The sequence below is a fragment of the Homarus americanus genome, unplaced genomic scaffold (assembly GCF_018991925.1).
Source record: "Homarus americanus isolate GMGI-L3 unplaced genomic scaffold, GMGI_Hamer_2.0 scaffold31037, whole genome shotgun sequence".
NCBI classification, from domain to species: Eukaryota; Metazoa; Arthropoda; class Malacostraca; order Decapoda; family Nephropidae; genus Homarus; species Homarus americanus.
In genome coordinates, this window is record NW_024722227.1 from 94449 (window position 1) to 114293 (window position 19845).

Below are 19845 nucleotides of genomic sequence, written 5' to 3' on the forward strand. Positions count from 1 at the left end.
TTTTTTTAGGAAGATGATTATCAACTTTAAATATTCATCAATTTTCTGAAGTAGTTTATCATAGAAAACGAAATTCTACTTCCGAAAGTTGATCTACTGAAAGTAGATTATCGACGTTTCGTGGAAGTAATTATCCACTTTTTGGTGAAATATTAACATTTTTTCCAGTAGATTAAATGGGAATTTGTATCATAGAAAATGGGAAATATTTCTACTTTCTGAAAGTTGGTTATTCAAATGTACTGAAAATAGGGGAAAAGTTGTTATCTACTTTCCTGGAAAGTAGATTATCTACTTGGAAAGTAGATTATCGACGCCTGTGAAGTAAATTATCCACTCTTGGGGGAACATATTTCAAAGTAGATATCATAAAAGGAATTTCAGTTCACGAATATGGGAAATATTTGACCTTTGCAGTTGGTTTCAATCATAGGAAAAATGGAAATATGTATTTGAATATCATAGAAAATGAAATACTTGGTTAAAAATTGAAATTTGAGTTCTATTTGATTATCTACTGAAAGCAGATTATCGACGTTTCGGGAAGTAAATTATCTATTTTGTGGAAATAGTTAACATATTTTCCAAAGTAGATTATGGTAGAAACTGGGAAATTTGGTATCAAGAAAATGGGAAATATTTCACTTCTGGGAAAGTTATTATCTATTTATCAGAAAACTGGAATTTGTATCACAGAAAATGGGAACATCTACTTACGGAAAGCTGGTTATCTATTCTCTGAAAGTAGATTATCTTACTTTCGAAAGTAGATTATCGACGTTTCTGTGGGAAATTATCCGACTTTGTGGGAAATTTTCAACATAAAATTTTAGAAAACGGGAAATTTTCATGGAAATATCACTTTCAGAATCATCCACTTTTCATTGCAGGTTGGGGAACATTTACTTTCTGAAAGATTATCTATTTCATCATATTATCCGGGAAATTCAGACTAGAAAATGGGAACATTTCCTGAAAGTAGATTCTCCGTGAAGGAAATCACATATTTGACTTTCTACAATTTCCGGATTTCTGGAGCAGTAGATATTTGATTTTTGGTGAATGTAATTATCTGACTTTGGGAAATATTTTTATGAAAGCATTCTACTTTCTCTATGAGAAAACGGTAAAATATTTCTTCCTGAAAAAGATTTGGGAAATATAAATTGAAATTTCAAAGTTGGTTATATCATAGTGGGAAACATCTACTTCCGAAAGTTGGTTATTCATTTATCTTAAAACGGAAAATTTATCACAGAAAATGGGTAATATTTACTTCCGAAAGTTGGTTATTCTTCTCTAGAGTAGATAATCTACTTTTCGAAAGTAGATTATCGACTTCGTGGAAGTAGATTATCGACTTTTGCAACATACTATGTTAATATTTTCTCAAAAAGTTTCTACTATAAGTAGATAACTCAACTTTCCCAGAACCCATTTTCTATGATCAAAATTTCCCGTTTTCTATGATAAGTAGATAACCAACTTTCCCAGAAAGTAGATATTTCCCATTTTCAGTGATATAAATTTCCCGTTTTCTATGATAATCTACTTCGGAAAATTAGGTAACATTTCCCCCAAAAGTCGATAATCTACCTCCCCAAAAAGTCGATAATCTACTTTCCTGAAAAGTAGATAATCTACTTTTCGGGAAAGTAGATAACCAACTTTCCCGGAAAGTAGATATTTCCCATTTTCTATGATAAAAATTTCCAGTTTTCTATGATAAGTAGATAATCAACTTTCCCAGAAAGTAGATATTTCCCATTTTCTGTGATACAAATTTCCCGTTTTCTATGATAATCTACTTCGGAAAATTAGGTAACATTTCCCCCGAAAGTCGATAATCTACCTCCCCAAAAAGTCGATAATCTACTTTCCTGAAAAGTAGATAATCTACTTTTCGGGAAAGTAGATAACCAACTTTCCCAGAAAATAGATATTTTCCATTTTCTGTGATACAAATTTCCCGTTTTCTATGATAATCTACTTCGGAAAATTAGGTAAAATTTCCCCCAAAAGTCGATAATCTACCTCCCCAAAACGTCGATAATCTACTTTCCTGAAAAGTAGATAATCTACTTTTCGGGAAAGTAGATAACCAACTTTCCCGGAAAGTAGATATTTCCCATTTTCTATGATACAATTTTCCCGTTTTCTATGATAAGTAGATAACCAACTTTCCCAGAAAGTAGATATTTCCCATTTTCTGTGATACAAATTTCCTATTTTCTATGATAATCTACTTCGGAAAATTAGGTAATATTTCCCCAAAATTCGATAATCTACTTCCCCAAAAACTCGATAATCTACTTTCCTGGAAAGTAGATAATCTACTTTTCGGAAAAGTAGATAACCAACTTTCACAGAAAGTAGATATTTCCCATTTTCCATAATACAAATTTCCCGTTTTCTATGATAAGTAGATTACCAACTTTCCCGGAAAGTAGATATTTCCCATTTTCTATGATACAAATTTCCCGTTTTCTATGACAAGTAGAAAACCAACTTTCCCAGAAAATAGATATTTTCCATTTTCTGTGATACAAATTTCCCGTTTTCTATGATAATCTACTTCGGAAAATTAGGTAAAATTTCCCCCAAAAGTCGATAATCTACCTCCCCAAAACGTCGATAATCTACTTTACTGAAAAGTAGATAATCTACTTTTCGGGAAAGTAGATAACCAACTTTCCCGGAAAGTAGATATTTCCCATTTTCTATGATGAAAATTTCCCGTTTTCTATGAGAAGTAGATAACCAACTTTCCCAGAAAGTAGATATTTCCCATTTTCTGTGAAACAAATTTCCCGTTTTCTATGATAATCTACTTCGGAAATTTAGGTAACATTTCCCCCAAAAGTCGATAATCTACCTCCCCAAAAAGTCGATAATCTACTTTCCTGAAAAGTAGATAATTATCGAAAGTAGATAAATTAATATAGAAAACGGAAATTTGTATCACAGAAAATGGGAAATATCTACTTTCTGGGAAAGTTATTCATTTTCGGGATTTTGGGGATAATTTTTCAATTTTCGAAGTAGATTATCAAAAACGGAATTGAAAATGGGAATATCTATTTCGTGTTGGTTATCTACTTATAATCTACTTTCGGGAAAGTAGATAACCAACTTTCCCGGAAAGTAGATACCGCATTTCTATGATAAAAAATTTCGTTTTCTATGATAAGTAGATAACCAACTTTCCCAGAAAGTATATATTTCCCATTTTCAGATACAAATTTCCCGTTTCTATGATAATCTACTTCGGAAAATTAGGTAAAATTTCAAAAGTCGATAATCTACTCCTAAAACGTCGATAATCTACTTTCCTGAAAGTAGATATCTACTGAAAGTAGATAACCAACTTCGAAAGTAGATATTTCCCATTTTCTATGATGAAAATTTCCGTTTTCTATGATAAGTAGATAACCAACTTTCCCAGAAAGGATATTTCCCATTTTCTGTGATACAATTTCCTGTTTATGATAATCTACTTCGGAAAATTAGGTAATATTTCCCAAAAGTCGATAATCTCTCCGAAAGTCGATAATTTACTTTCCCGAAAATAGATAATCTACTTTTCAGGAAAGTAGATAACCATCTTCCCGGAAAGTAGATATTTCCATTTTCTGTAATACAAATTTCGTTTTCTATGATAAGTAGATAACGAAATTTCTATCAAGGTCATTCCAGGGGGTTAAGACCCAATGGGCCCTTATATGGTTGGTGGCATCCCCAGATGTAGGTAGCTGGGTGGGTAGTTATTTATGTGGGTGGGCTGGGTAGGTGGGTGGATAGGGTAGGTGGGTAGGTAGGTATGTGTGGGTAGGTATGTGGGTGGGTGGGTGGCAGGTAGGTAGGGTAAGAAAGGGGTGGGTGGGGTGATGGGTAGGAGGAAAGTGGGTGGTAGGGTGGGTGGGTGGGTATGTGGGTGGGGTGTGTGGTAGAGGAATGAGGGTGGGTGAGAGATACTGCTGAGGTGGCGCTCTTACCTGTCTGGGGGGTGAATCTACTTTTTAGGTGACATGTGGCAAGTGATACATTAGCAGCTTCCATATGTCGCAGGCACATTAATTGCTTAGGGACATGGTAAATACATTGTCACATGCTGCTAGTAGGCTGAATAAATAATGTATATAAATGGAGCACATACATAATATACATACAGGTAGGTAGGTGGTGGGTGGGTAGGTAGGCAGGTGGGTGGGTAGGTAGGTATTTGGGTGGGTAGGTAGGTGGGTGGGTGGAGGTAGGAATGAGGGTGGGTAGGTATGTGTGGGTGGGTGGTTAGGCAGGTAGGTGGTGGGGTAAGTATGGGTGGGTGGGTGGGTAGGTAGGTAGGTAGGTGGGTGGGTAGGTAGGCAGGTGGGTGGGTAGGTAGGTATTGGGTGGGTGGGTAGGTGGTGGGTGGGTGGGTAGGAATGAGGGTGGTGGGTAGGTATGTGGTGGGTGGTTAGGCAGGTAGGTGGGTGGGTAAGGTATGTGGGTGGGTGGGTAGGTAGGTAGGTAGGTGGGTGGTGGGTGGGTGGTGGGTGGGGTGGGTGGGTAGGTAGGAAGGTGGATGGGTGGGTGGTCAGAGGGGGTAGGTGGGTGGGTGGGGGGGTATGGAGGGTGGGTGGGTAGGTAGGTAGGTAGGTGGGTGGGGGGGGTAGGTAGGAATGAGGGTGGGTAGGTGGGTGGGTAGGTAGGTGGGCAGCGCACTGAGCCGAGAGAGCATAGTGCGACCAGATGAGAGAGGGTGATGCACCGTAAAAAGTAGTCTGTGACAACTCAAAACGACATTGTACCGAATCACCGGACGTTAAACGAATTTTTTGTCTTAAGTTTAGCGACGTAGTCCCAAAACAACGTTAAGTGGGATGACGTTAAGCGAGGATTTACTGTATTTCACTGGATTTAATGCTATTATTAGTGTTAATAGTGATTAATTATGGCATTGTATCCAAGTTAGACTCATCACTGTAACCATCAAGCTAAGGTAGTATGGTTGTTTTTCAACCCGTATTTTCGGGTAGATATGCATATCTTTTTTCATTTATTTTTTCTCCGTTACATGCATACACCATCCTACATACAAATTGTGAAAAAAGTAAAGGAAATAATTGTCCTAAGGGCAAACGTGTAAAGGGAATGTACATTTCTTGGCACACAGGAGTTAGCTGGCTCAGTGAGGGAGTGGGAGGAGAGTGTAGGAGATGGGGAGTGTTGATAGGGAATCAGCGTCCCAGCCAATATTACCAGGATTCACGCTGCTATAAGAGAGATATCCACCTATCAAAATACTTTACTGGGTAACTTGATAAAGTCTGTTGCCAGTCATACAGAAAGGTGCTTATATGACCATTTCAGGTAAAAACAAGAATAAGGCAAATCACAAAATGGAACATTGTTTTATTCATAAATATCAATATAATATACAAAATTACAACAAAATCTGCAACTACATTGCATAATAATTCAATTATCACGTTGGCAAATTGTCAAGGGATCTTAATGCCCTTGCAGTATCAGCATGTGAAAGCATCTGGAGCACTGGAGAAGCAAGGCCAATTTCCTCTAGATAGCTGGTTTTGCTTGGTATGAAAGTACAGTAAGCATAAACAAAACAATTAATTTTTGACTTATTGATTCACTTTGTATACTTGTATACTGTATATTGTACAATAAAAGCATACCTGTATCACCAACCAACTACTTGTATTTGATTGGCCAAAGAAAAAATGTATTTTACAATCATTGACGAGGTTACATCTGATAAATGTAAAGCATCAAATGAATATGATGCAGCTTGCCAATTGTAACCTAAACAAGGCCCTTTTGTACAAGTGTACTGTACTGTACTTGTAATATAAACATCAAAATGTAAAAAAGTTAATTATCGTCGAGTGTCCATAAAGTAAAGTTCTCGTTTGTTAATACCTGTTTGAAATACTTCTTTTACAAACCAGCAGTTTGCCTGTAAAAAACATCATGATTTTTTAAGTAAGATGGAATATATCTGAAAACTTTAACTCTATGTAATAACAGTATGTTTCTTATACTTCACTGGTCTAATAAAAAAAATATTTGTTCATATTATAAAGCTTGTTATTATGCCAGCAATAGACACACAAGATATAGAATTAACAGTATTGGTCAAAGATATAAGTTCCCAAGATTAAACTGCATCAATTAAGTGTATCTTGTAGAGTGGCAAGAAAAACAATGAACATAAAACTACTTAGTATATACTGTATATATATATATATATATATATATATATATATATATATATATATATACATACACAAAACACATTCCACTCAGCACACTCATTACTCACCCATAAAATGGCACAACTAGTCTGTACACTCTCATACAACACAGCTTACATAGAAAAGTACAAGGTCATGCTCAAAACTGTCAAGATATTCCTAAATTATGAAATGCATGACTTAAGTACTACCAGTACAACAGCTTACTGCCACTGCCCTATTTGGAGGAAGTGGTGGTCAAGGTTCCAATGTTATTACAGTAAATATCTTTTTTGTCTATTTGAAATCTGATTAACCCAAATTTTCTGTTGCTGATAAATTAGATGATTCTGACAATTATCTGCTCTACATCATGTAATTTTTCTTTTCTAAATATGAGATAAGAAAAATTTATGCTCTTAGCAGCAAGTGGCAGAGGTCTTAATTCATTCAACTGAATAATTTTGTAGTTCTTGCTTGATGTGATACGATTGTAAACCTCACTTTGATTTCTAACTAAAATTTATTCTTATAGGTATTGACCTTCCTATTGTTATACTATATACCTGTACTATATTGTACAGGCTGTTGTTCAGTGAATAAAATCATATTTTGTATTCTGTGTTACTGCAATTCAATTGGATTGTCATATTTAATTACAAAAGTTTAAATAATGCTTCCAACATTACATTTTCCACTAATGAGCATTATGGCTTCAAAATATACCTTTCTTGGAACGTTATAGAGTAGCCACTGCACTTAGTGTTCTTTTTACCCCAATTACTATTACTCCCATTATACTTCTGGGAAAAATCAAATGACACATGCCTTCCCATTTAACATGTATCTCAAAATTATTTGTTTCAACAAAAGAATTCTTAAACATGGCAAAAATTTCAGCCTTCTAGTACCTTAAATTATCTGTACTTACTTTATTTACAAAATGTCAATCCACCATGTAATTTGAAGCTACACCATATCCAACTCTCACAATCTGTACAACTGATCATCCTCATGTTCACCACTGCTCTCTTCCTTTCACTGATAGGTGCTTTAGCCTTGTAACTTATCATCCCAATAGAACAGAAACACAAGAAATAGAGGTTGTTCTTCTTAACTTCATACCACAGGTTGATTCACGGTTGAACAACAAGGCACCAGCTATTCATTCATATTGTGAAAATTAGGATGTGCAGACCTTTGTGATGGAAATACACACAACAAAAAAACAATAAACTATATTTTGGAGTGAATCAGAATGCAATAGCTCACATTGCCTTTATGTTACTTGATATCAGACTTGAAACCCACACAACTAGGCTGAAGTCTTGAAGAATATTATATGTATCTTGAAAAGCTACATCCTATATCTAAATAGGAAGGCCTTCTTAAACCAGGAATTATAAAATCAGGAAAACAATGATATTAGATATGTATAGCATTGTAAAAGATATATATCATGTACCTTACAAAAATGTCAAGTGAAACCATAGAAATACTGTCATTAATGGATATGAGAAACTTATTAAAAGTACTGCACTAAATTTATGAAAATAGTTTGGGTTGTCACCCATATTTCAGTAAAATCTCAAAGCATTCATGAAAAAGGGAACAAAGCTAATTGTGGTATCAAAGAAATGAGATGAAACTTTTTTAAAATGGCTTCAGTGATATATGAAATGAATGTTGACACTAACTGCAACCTACCTACTCAATGAAAGTGAAAAATGCATTCCCATGTGACTTTACACAAAACAAAATATAGTGAAATACTGGAATTGCACAGACTCCATAGTTTTACTTGCCCTGACACAATGTGTAAGAACACTTTCATGTAAGGCACACATTCAGTATCACCAGTAACTAACTGTTAAATCCCACTGTTAATATCAAGGTAACTGTTTCTCACTCACAATTACTTCTCTGAACAAAACCACCAACCACTTGCATCATACTGTACTTAGCTAATATCTACCAGTATTTGCATACACTCTACTATTTCCATTTCCTTGATTTAAGTTGTTGGTATTTGTGTAGCCATTATCCTTAATATGCCCATTACCACGAACATTTCCATTGCCATGACCATTTCCACTGCCATAACCATTAGCTCCTGAAGGACGAGATGGTGGCGGTGGAGCATGCCTAGTGTGTGTCCTGATGGGCGGAGGCAGTTCCTTGTTCAGAGAGCTGGGCCAAGTGTATACCATGTCTCCACGCTTTGAACCTTTCCTGTTAAAAAATATTTAATATCAACTAGGAATGGAGAAAATGGATTCAGTATAACAGTTATAGTTACTGACTACATTAAAATGTATAAAATACTGGACAGCTTTTGACGGTGGATCATCATCTGTTGCTTCAGGATCTTTGATTGTTTGGTGTCCGTGTGATGTGAGATGGTTGGTGGAACCATTTCAGACTCTGTCCCTTTGCAGTTTGGAGTCCTACAGGGATCAGTTTTGAGACCAATTCTGATTTAGCATGTCTAGGATAACCTCTAATGATATTTTGAGGAAAATAAAAATTTTTACCCTCAAAATTAATTTTCCTCTAAATCTCAGTGCTGTATAGGTACAGTATAGTCTGGATTTACGCGGTCAATTGAACCTGTGGAGGTCCGCGTAAAACCAGAAACGTGTAAATGAAATAACAGAACATATGGGATAAATTGAAATAGAGACTGGGCCGACCCCCAAACTCCACTTTTTCCGACACAATACGTATGTTGTAGTAAAAATAACATCTTAATTTTATGATGGTATGCACACACAATTAATAATCAAGAGAAATATCAATAATATTAGGTTTTTTAACACTTACGTTAGTAGAAGAGATGGGTTGGCACACGTGGATGGCGGCTGGTTCTGAGGCAGAGGGCAGATTAGTTGCCCTCCGGTGAATCACTTTCACTACTCGCAGAGGTTTGCAGGGCCTCCCAGACAAACCCCTCAAAGTCCATATCCTCACTATCACTGACTTGGGCTGGCTGTGGTTGTGGTGGGTTGCGGGCGAGGAAGTCCTCAATACAGTTCTACGTTGACGACTAGCATTGATGTTGTCGAGATAAATCTGGATATACGGGTCCATAACTTTCGACAGAAGGTTACAGTGGTCCCTCGGTTAACAAGCGCTTCGGTTAACGAGTTACCTCCCATAAGATTCTTAACTTCGGTTAACAAGCACTCCCTCGGTTAACGAGTTTCTTACAAGCCGACCTCAACAAGTTTTGGCTTGCACTTGGAGGTCAACCAGCTTTAGTATTAGTCCGCCAATACATTAATCGGTTCTTGGGCTTAAATTTCTTACTATTTTAGTAAATATCAAGAAGTTTATACTATTCAATAATTTTAAAAGTTCAATATTAAATTTTTTAGTCATTTTAACAATTATTGAACATAATTGAAGGTAAAGTGAATAGTTTAATGCACGGCATCCAGCCTCTTAACACAGCAAACAAGCGTTAGTCTCTCTCTGTTTTCACTGGAGGTAACATCTTGCTTGAGACTCTCTTCAACTAAACGCTTTTTTCTGTGTTTCCAAGCAAATTATTGGTCATTTTGAAATTTATTTTACATATTGACAATATATAGCGCAGTGCAGTGTTATTTTAAAGAAAATATTCTTTATTTACAACAAGTTTAACTTTAAAAAACACGTGTTGACATTGTTTGAATCCAGCATGAGGCCTAAGAGATCAAGAAAAGCTATTTCAATCCAAACCAAGCAGGAAATCATAAAAAAAACATGAACAAGGCATTAGAACAAATGTGCTTAGCAAAGAATATGGCATGTTGACATCAACTGTGTCGACAATTCTTGCACAGAAAGACAAATTTAAAGAAGTGAAAGTGAGAGACAAATCTACAAGAGTGTTTAAAAGTAGATCCCTAATTGCAGAAACTGAGAGGTTATTTCTCATCTGCATTAGGAAAAAACAGATGAAAGGTGATTCAGTTTCTACTGAATTCGTTTGTGAAAGAGCCAGGGAGATTTACGAACATTTAAAGACAGATCAACCTGGTTCTTCAGGCACAGAATTTGAAGATTTTCGGGCCAGCAAAGGCTGGTTCGAAAAATTTAAGAAAAGAAGTGACATTTTCAGTGTTGTTAGGCATGGTGAAGCTGCTAGTGCTGATAAGGAAGGGGCAGCAAAGTTTTTAGTTGAATTTAAAGAACTGATGGAAGAAGAAAATTATCTTCCACAGCAAGTGTTCAATGTGGACGAAACTGGGCTGTTCTGGAAAAAGATGCCCAAAAGAACATTCATCACCAGAGATGAAGCCTCTTTACCTGGGCATAAACCCATGAAAGACCGTCTCACTCTATTCCTTGGTGCCAATGCTTCAGGGGATTTCCGACTGAAGCCTATGCTTGTCTACCACCCTGAAAACCCCAGGGTGTTTATTGGAAGTCCAACCGTAAGGCATGGGTGACAAGACAGCTCTTTAATGAATGGGCTGTTGATGTGTTTTGCCCTTCTGTCAAGAGCCACCTAACCACCTATAAACTCCCTTTAGAGGCTCTTCTCCTCATGGATAATGCTCCTGGTCATGACCCTGACCTTGCCAGAAATTTGGAGTATCATTTTGACTTTGTGAAAGTGTTGTTTTTGCCTCCAAACACTTCATCAATCATACAGCCAATGGACCAGAATGTGATCAGCAACTTCAAGAAGTTGTACATGAAGAAAATATTTAGGAGGTGTCATCAGGCAACTTCCAATGATCTTAAACTAACACTGAAACAGTTCTGGAAGACACAATTCAACATCCTGGAGGCTGTAAAATTGATTGTGTCATCATGGCAAGAAGTCTCCACTAGATCCCTCAATTCTTCATGGAAAGCACTGTGGCCATCAGTAGTCCATGATTTTGAGGGATTTGAGGAAGAAACAGAGTTGGACCAGGAGATTGTGTCCATTGGTCAGTCATTGGGCCTTGAAGTGGAGGAGGAGGATGTGGAAGAGCTTGTGATGTCTCATGAGGAGGAACTTACTCCTGATGACTTGAAGCAACTGGATGAGATGTTACAGGTAGAGGCTGAAAGTGGTGAGGAGGAAATTGAAAGTGATGACCATATGTCAGCTAAACAGTTGAAAGATGTGATTTACTACTGGGAGAAGTTCAGGGAACTGGCTTCAAAGCACCCAGATGTGGAAAAAACTGAACTAACTTTGTATCATGTTGAGGACTCAGTGGTCTCCTTCTTTAAACATAAGTTAATGGTGAGGAGGAGAGATGCCCCACAGACCACAATTGACACTTTCTTCAGTAAAAGGCAGAGGGAACAAGATGCTATCCCTCAGCCTTCCACTTCAAGGAGAGAGGATGTTCATGGTGGAGAATCTGTCAGTCCAGAGGTTCCTGACATTTTCATGGAAAGTGACTCACCTTCCAAGAAGCAGTAAAATGCTTCTCCTCCACCTCCACTTCCTTCTCTTCTCCCTTCTCCTCTTCCACCTCCCACTTCAAATTCACATCATCATCCAGGAGCCTTCTACATACACACCTCAAAGTAAGTGAACTTTTCTACCTTTTTTGTTGAATTTAGGCAATTTTCGGTGAGCTGGAACCAATTACCGAAAAACCCATTGAAACAATGGTTTCGGTTAACGAGATTTTCGGTTAACGAGCAACCTGCTGGGTTAACCGAGGGACCACTGTATTAGACACTTCATACCGATGCTTGACTGTGTCTTTGTCAAGGATGAGCTTAATTTTCTCCCCCAACTCGATGATTTCCTTCACATTTTCATGGCTTGGTCCAGGTTCAAGGTTTTTCTGGGGTGGTGGGGGTCCAGCGGAGGCCATTATGAGGGGAATAGCGTGCACAAGAGAGAACTGTATACGCGAAGAACTGAGAACAATGAGACAGTCCCGGCTAGGTCAGCGACTTCTACTCTCTCTGGTGGCAGGGCACGTCATATTACATTAGACCAATCACAGCTAGCGGCGGAGGGAATGCGTGGGTAATAAGGATGCGTGGCCCAATCACAGTCCAATACGTCATATGATGTCAGCGATAACGTAAGAGCGACCTAATGCGCACCACTCACCGCGCCGCTTCCCGCGTAAGGTCAAGAATGGACCGTGTGAGAAAAAAATGGCGCGGCGGTCTGGACCTCTCCAGTCGCTCGCCACGTAAATGACCAAATTTACCGCGTAATTAAAACATTTCATTCTGGCAAGAGCACCGCGTAAATGACCAAACATGTAAACAAAAACCGCGTAAATCCAGACTATACTGTACTCCTCAATGTGCAGATTAAGGCGCTGTGTTCATAAACTTGAAATTCTGGTAATTAAGTGTTCTAACAGTCACTGAATTTTCACATTTTTATTAATTAATTTTCTTGATTGTGTTAAATTTTTTATTAAAATCTCAGTATTGGTTGTCCTCAACGCACATACTAACATGTTCGGAAGTAAGGGTTAACTTTACACCTTAGCTGACCACTGATTAATTGCCTGGCTTGTATGTTTCAGGAGATGGGGGAAGGATGAACCCAGCGAAGTTGCTGGTTAGGAATTTTGAAGGTTCCAGTCTGTGTGGATTATAAATGGACTGGACTGTATAATCTAGGACCTCTGCTCTAAAATGTAGAAAAACCCTGAATCAAGTCATCCTCAGGTCCCAAGCTTCCCAGATAAGGATCCCATATATGTACTTAATAAACCCAAATACAGGTATAATGTTTCTGCTTCTATCTCATTTAACAAAAGAAAATATTGTGTATTTACCTAAATGCTGCAAAAGATCCAACATTGCTCTCCTCGACAGTCACCATTCGAGATTTGCTACCAAGCATGCACTGGAGACTTGACCCTACAACCACTCGGAGGTCTGAGCGATTGAGACTGTTGGTGGAAAATGAATACAGGTGAAAATGGGATGTTTATAACAAAAGAGCATTAGTTTAATCAGTGATCATAAATCTTTAAAATCTTTTGTACACATTATGTCTATTAATATAAAAAGTGTTAAATTTCTATTTCAACAAGAAACAGATTTGAAAGGTTTGAAACTTGTTATTATCTAATCTCTATTTATATCCAAACCACCTTGGATTATTTTAAGAAGGGTACAGTAAATTAAAACATCGAGTCACAATCATAAACCTAGAAAAGTTTGCTGAAGAAAGTTACTCACAGCTGATACTGCCGGAGCAATAGTCCTGTTAGTTCTCCAACACGGTTGGCATTTGCTTGTGATGACAAAGAAATCACTAGGTCATTGCCACCTCTCAAATGGATGATTACTAATTGGTCTTGACCTGGACTGACACTTACTCCACTCACCTGGGTTAAAATAAACCATTTACATAAAAATTAGAATTAAATATCATGAACAGGAAAGCTAAAAAATTATAAGAGTTATCAGTAACTCATGAACAATTTCCTACAGTCAAGATATAAAGAATTAAGAAAAAAATATAAGATCACGGCATGATGCAACACCACAGAGGCAATCAGCTGGTTGATATGTAAACAAAGCTGCTGGTAATACGACGTACACACCTCAAAGTAAGTTAAAATACAGTATTGTATTGTTTTTTATTTATTATTGTACAGTATACTGTACAGTACAGTATACAGTACTGTATTTAGTATATATTTAATGTTTTGTTAATTCTATTACCGGTATACTGTACATTATTTTGTATGTACCTTTTCTGTGAGTTGGAACGAATTACCCAATATACCATTGAAATAATAGATTCATTTAACAAAATTTTCGTTTAACGAACGACTCTGTGGAACGAATTGTGTTCGTTAACCAAAGGACCACTCTGTGTGTGTATGTGTGTGTGTGTGTGTGTGTGTGTGTGTGTGTGCAGTCATCCGTTGGTTATCGAGGTTTTCGTTATCACACCTCCATCAAAATCTGCACACCTGCTGTTATAGCGCATTTTTCAAGCCGAGAATTTCGTTATCACGCAGTTGCCTCCAGGTGTTTTTACCCATTTGCTTCACCTACATCTATTGAGGATAAAATCTTTCACCTACAAATTGAGAATAACACATTTGCTGTAATCAGACATATCTAAGTTGCCTCAACAATTGCAACCCCAGTTGCAATTTCGAATTCTGTGTCATTACTAAGGAATAACGAAGTCTCGGGTGCACTCTAAGATTGAGAGAAAACGGAGGACTCGGGTGTCCTGAAGCAATGAGAAAACGGACTCCTCATTGTTACATGTTTTGTGGAGTACAGTATTGAGCGTACCCTTTTCATCACTTTGTAATAAACCTAGCCATACCTATGTGTTTTTCTAATACTTACCATAATCTTATCTATATATTTAATGGGTCTAAATCAGTGGTGTCAAACCTTTCGAGGGCCAATTCTTATTATAGTTACCCTCTTCAGGGTCAACACAAGTGCTATATCACATATTTGCAGGATTGAAGTTTACAGATTCACACATTGCCTTACCTGGCTTACCAGGAATACCTCATTTGGGTTTGTCTGATCTTAAGTACCCAGTATGTAAAATTCATTTTACTAAATAAACATGAATATATCTATTTCTTTCATAATTTCACGGGATGATAAATTTTACCGTCACCCCGCGGGCCATACTCGACCATCCCAAGGACCATATTTGGCCCGCGGGCCATGAGTTTAACAGCCCTGGTCTAAATGGTCGTAAAATGGGAAAATTAGGGTTGGGTCTTGGGTGCCTGGAACCAATTAGAATAAATCCCATAGGTTCTGTACTTTCGTTATCGAGTTTTTCGTTATCACGCACTCAGTGTGGTCCCAATTAGGCCTGATAACCAAGGGATGACTGTATATATAATCTGTCCTTGAAGTACCAGTATCTACCAAATTTCACTAAAATATTTCTTCCTAATTACTACACACAATCCCTAACCTTAGGAAGTTTGGCTGAACAGACTATTGAATAAAAGAAGAGCATTCCTACAGTACTCAACATCAATGCTTTCCTGTCATTTTCCACACTTGCAGGGGTTAGCTGCAATTACCAGATGGCAGCTCTCTTTGATACTGTACATGATTTCTTGCAGTCTCTTAACCCTTAATGTCATTTCTTACAACCTTTCCCCATCTCATTCTCGGCCTGCCCCTGGCTCTCCCCCCATTCACATTTTGGCTCAGGCAGCTCTTGACCATCTCAGCCTGCCTCTACACAAAACTTCACCAATACTTTCCATACCCAGCCACCCTCTTAGCTCTGAAAAGGACCTCCTGTCTTTCGTGCCACATTACACATCCACCCTCACCATTTTCGTTCAATACAAATCAACTGAACTTATTCCTCTGTAGGCACAAGTTCAATCAAACAACAGTCCTCCTTGGGCTGTTACAGAGTTTAACACCCTACAGATACAGTAAAGTCCTTGCATTTGACCCAAATATCAACTACAGTACTTGAATTATTACACATATACAAGGGGGCTCCCGATTTACAAATGCCCGCTGATATGAACGGGATTAAACTTTAAATTTACATATTTAATTTACCTGATGACTTATTTTTTTACTTCCATTTACTATATTTTGTCATTCTATTTCTTTTGTTTTCTTAAATTAAGTGATTTTAGATTTTTATAAGGACTTAGGATATAGTAGTGGAATTTTAAACATTGTTCTGTAAGTACAGTATGCACATAGCATGTGTTCCGACTTACGTAAAAATCCGACTAAAGAACGTCCTCAGGAACAGAACCCGTTCGTAACCCGGGGACCCCGTGTATTGAATTTGCATCCATGCTAGTTAATTTCCTCCCCCTCAGCACTAATATTAACACATAAATCATGGACTTCTCACTCTTCAAAGCTAATTATGTTATTATACCTTATGAGAACCTCATTTATGTACCTGGACCTCTTAAATAAAGGACTGGATCTATCTAACAGTACTCATGTTATCATCATCTAATACTACACTTATCTTAAGGGGTCTTCTGTGTTAAATTCTTTAAATACATCTTATTACATTGTACATAACCCACATAAAAATCTATTCTCTCGGCACACCCCGCCCACCATTAACTTTTTTCCAACGTCTTACTTGCATATTTACAAAGTGCAGTTCTGCTTATCAAATACATCTTAGCATTATACACTAAAACTTCCAAACTAAATTAATAACATATATTCAGTACATTCACAATATAAACATCTTAAGTAATTGGTAAGCAGAGTATAAAATTCATTAAGGCAAAGACAACACAACTCAGCTTCTATCAATAAGGAAATATAGTTCACCTACTTCTAAAATGGGAATGGGAGATCTAAGAGGCTTGAAGGTCTTGCTGTGTAACTTGTATATCTGTTTGTCTGTCAGCATTATTGCACGCTCGGCCATCTTGTCTTTCTTGTTGATCTTCCGCACCAAACTAGAGAACAACACCTGCAAAAGTCAACATTGTTTAAATAATCTTAAAACTTATTTCTCATGATATTGAAAATTACTAAATATACTTTTAATTAGCCCCATTAAAAGCCAGCAGATTTTTGCTAGTGTTGTGCATAAATACAGTACAGTACTTGTTTATGTACTGTATGTACAGATGTGTACAGTATACTAAACAGTGTACAGTATTTTTAAAGCTGGTTATTGAGACACCGTTGAGACACTCTTAAGGGGAATCCATGTATGGTGCACACTAACTCTGTTACCAATGTACCTGATCCATGAGTGACAATTTATTATATAGTTCTCTCAATTCTTTCCTTGAAAATGATCCTATTTCATTTTCTATTCACATCATCAACTGATTCTCATATCTGAATGATCAATATACTGTAGTTCCAAAACCTCAGCAAGAAACTGTTTCTGCCATGCATGAGTGTAACCAAATGGAAGAGTTTTAATGGAATTTTCCAACCTTCAACACAGATACTACATTAAACTATGCATTATGGATAACATTCTCATTCTAATTATACTACAAGAATGCAACTCCAGAAATTGTACAGCAACCTGGGTCAGTTGTTGTAATGCCAACTTCCATATCTCTGTGATAAGCCTCCAGTGTTTATTTCATATTAACTGCCCCAATAAACCTTCACATAGAAATTAAATTTTTATCAAGTCTTTGTATGGTACCACACACCCTCACAATCTCCTTTTTATAAAACATAATTTTCACCTCCAAATCCCATCCCTCTTGTATATTAACTTTACTGACTCATCGAAGTTATGGTTACACTCACCTCCCTGAATCCATCTTTGTTCCTCATGTTTTTGACAGCAGACTGGAAGGTTGAAGCTTCAGGGTTCTCTTTTGTGGTGGCCAAGTAGTTGCCTTCCCAGCTCTCCCGAACACCCCAGTCTATTCGCTTTCCCATCAGTGCATCTCCAGCAATAACCTGTCAAATACCACAATCATGTTAGTATATTAGTGTCATAAATAACAGCAATTTGATTTAAATGCATTTTGATACTGCCTGAAAATCTGATATACTTCCACTACTAAAGTTTTGTCTTTATTTACAAGAGGTGTCTGACCACAGTATCCATGATTTTTGCTCTCAAAAATGGAGAATCACCTCATCCAGGCTTCCTGGTGAAGTCATAACAAATGATCCATTTCAATACATTCTTTATTACTTTAGGTTAATTAATTCATTCACCAATGGCATATGGGAAAGGAAAAATATACTGTACATAGTTTGTTTCTTCATAAGGTAATTAAAAAAATTAATGTATTACTGTACCTTGATTCGAAGTTGAGGCCAATCTGTCTTGGGGACATTGCAGAGGGTCATGTGAGCTCTCCATCGGTTGTGTATGTTCTGGAAATCTGACACCATTGAGCGCAACACCAGGGGCGGGGCTGGCCAACGCAAATGTTTTCCATAGTCCTGCATTTGTTTCACATTCCTGATGGAAATTTTTTTTAGTATTATTTTCTAAGCAACTTTTTGCCTCGACAATATTCATAAGATTTATTATCCCATATCAACTGCATTTGTATTAGTACTTCTGAATACTGTTCCTATTTACAAATATTAATATTCTATTAGTACAACAGAAAATGTTTTGTGAATCAGATATAAAATGCTAAAAGAAAATAATAGAAAAGAAATTCAGCAAGTACAGCTGTACAGTAATGTGATTTTCAACAAAATCTAATTTTTGGGCCAAAACTATCAAAAAGGTAAGCCTTACCCCTTGGTAATTTTTCGCCCAAAATATACTTTTTTCACAGAATTGAAATTTAAGGGGTTTAACTAATTAAGTAATTACAGAATAACAATTTAACACCAAAAGCGCACTTTGGAAACCCATAGTTGGCGAGTAGTTAGCATTGAAAAATATACTGTAATTAAATTATCCAGGGGTCATTACAGACACTAATTACCCCGCAATCGAATTGTGGACCATATATTCGAAATAAGCATGCTCTGGAGTACTTATAATGTGATTTTTAACAAAATCTAATATTTGGGCCAAAACTGTCGAAAAAGTAAGCCTTATACCTTGGTAATTTTTCACCCAAAATATACTTTTTTCACAGAATTGAAATTTAAGGGGTTTAACTAATTAAGTACTTACACAATAACACATTAACACCAAAATCGTACTTTGGAAACCCACAGTTGGTGAGTAATCAGCATTGAAACATATAATTAAATTATCCAAGGGTCATTACAGACACTAATTACCCCGCAGTCGAATTGTGGACCATATATTCGAAATCAGCATGCTCTGGAGTAATTATTCAGTACAAGGATTTCTTGAAATGGTAAACATCTCATTACTACTGTTAACTAAGAATAATCTCAGGTAATAGTACAAGGCATAAAATTAACATTATACAGTACTTATACAGTACTGTACTTATATAAGAAATAAAATCAACAAATACAATATACAAGATTAAAATACTTTATGATATACATCTTGTATATCAGCCACCATGGATACATTACAATAGTTACACCAAAACTGATGCAACTGGGAATAAAAGGCTACTATATTACTGTAGCTGTCAATATTTATATTAACGGTAAATACAAAAATCAAGTTGAAAATATGAAATTTAGTTTTACGCTAGGTTCAAGTTTTCTAAAATACAGTATTATGCCTGAGTAAAAAATTCTAAATCTATTTCACACTTTGACATTGGATTAGAAGGAATAAACACTACATTTTTAAAGAGAAATGTTGGTCCTACAATAATTACAGTACTAAATAATATTAATCAACAAGTTGTAAGGTTGTATGCCACATGGACATCACTGTACTATACATCATATGACTTTGTGTCCCATACTAGAGGCATGTGTGTGTCACAAGGTATATTGGGGGAAAAAGAGAAAGAGCTGAAACATCATCAGAAATCAACACTACTCCTAAAATAATAATGTGTGAACACTTGGGATGAAGTAGATGACAAAGCCTTACTCAGGGTGCCGGATCTCGGACTCTGGGTCTGGTAGGCCACGTCGAGCTCTGTTAGTTTTCGGAATCAAGATATAGCTTGTATATGTGAAGTCTACAGATGCAAATGTCACCTCAAATACTTAGCATTAAAATTCTGGTTACTAATATTTCATCAATCAAAACACCTAGCAGCACTAACCCTTAAAAGACACTACAAGAATATGCACTCATCCTCACTTCTGA

General features: G+C 36.8%; 2 protein-coding genes across 2 annotated transcripts in view; both read right to left on the reverse strand.

Annotated features, from left to right (window-relative positions):
* LOC121862378 (ribosomal large subunit pseudouridine synthase B-like) overlaps nucleotides 1-8070 on the reverse strand; it is a 10054-nt gene extending 1984 nt beyond the window's left edge. Inside the window, exon 1 of the mRNA XM_042360638.1 lies at nucleotides 8038-8070. Coding sequence (XP_042216572.1) covers nucleotides 8038-8070 — 33 coding nt within the window. The remainder of the gene's footprint in view (nucleotides 1-8037) is intronic.
* The window catches only part of LOC121862480 (unconventional myosin ID-like), a 44868-nt gene continuing 30402 nt past the window's right edge, over nucleotides 5380-19845 (reverse strand). Inside the window, exons 16-21 of the mRNA XM_042360783.1 lie at nucleotides 17931-18096; nucleotides 17427-17582; nucleotides 16480-16620; nucleotides 13389-13537; nucleotides 12980-13096; nucleotides 5380-8468 (exon numbers count right to left, since the gene is read on the reverse strand). Of these exons, the coding sequence (XP_042216717.1) occupies nucleotides 8201-8468; nucleotides 12980-13096; nucleotides 13389-13537; nucleotides 16480-16620; nucleotides 17427-17582; nucleotides 17931-18096 (997 nt within the window). The 3' untranslated portion in view covers nucleotides 5380-8200. The remainder of the gene's footprint in view (nucleotides 8469-12979; nucleotides 13097-13388; nucleotides 13538-16479; nucleotides 16621-17426; nucleotides 17583-17930; nucleotides 18097-19845) is intronic.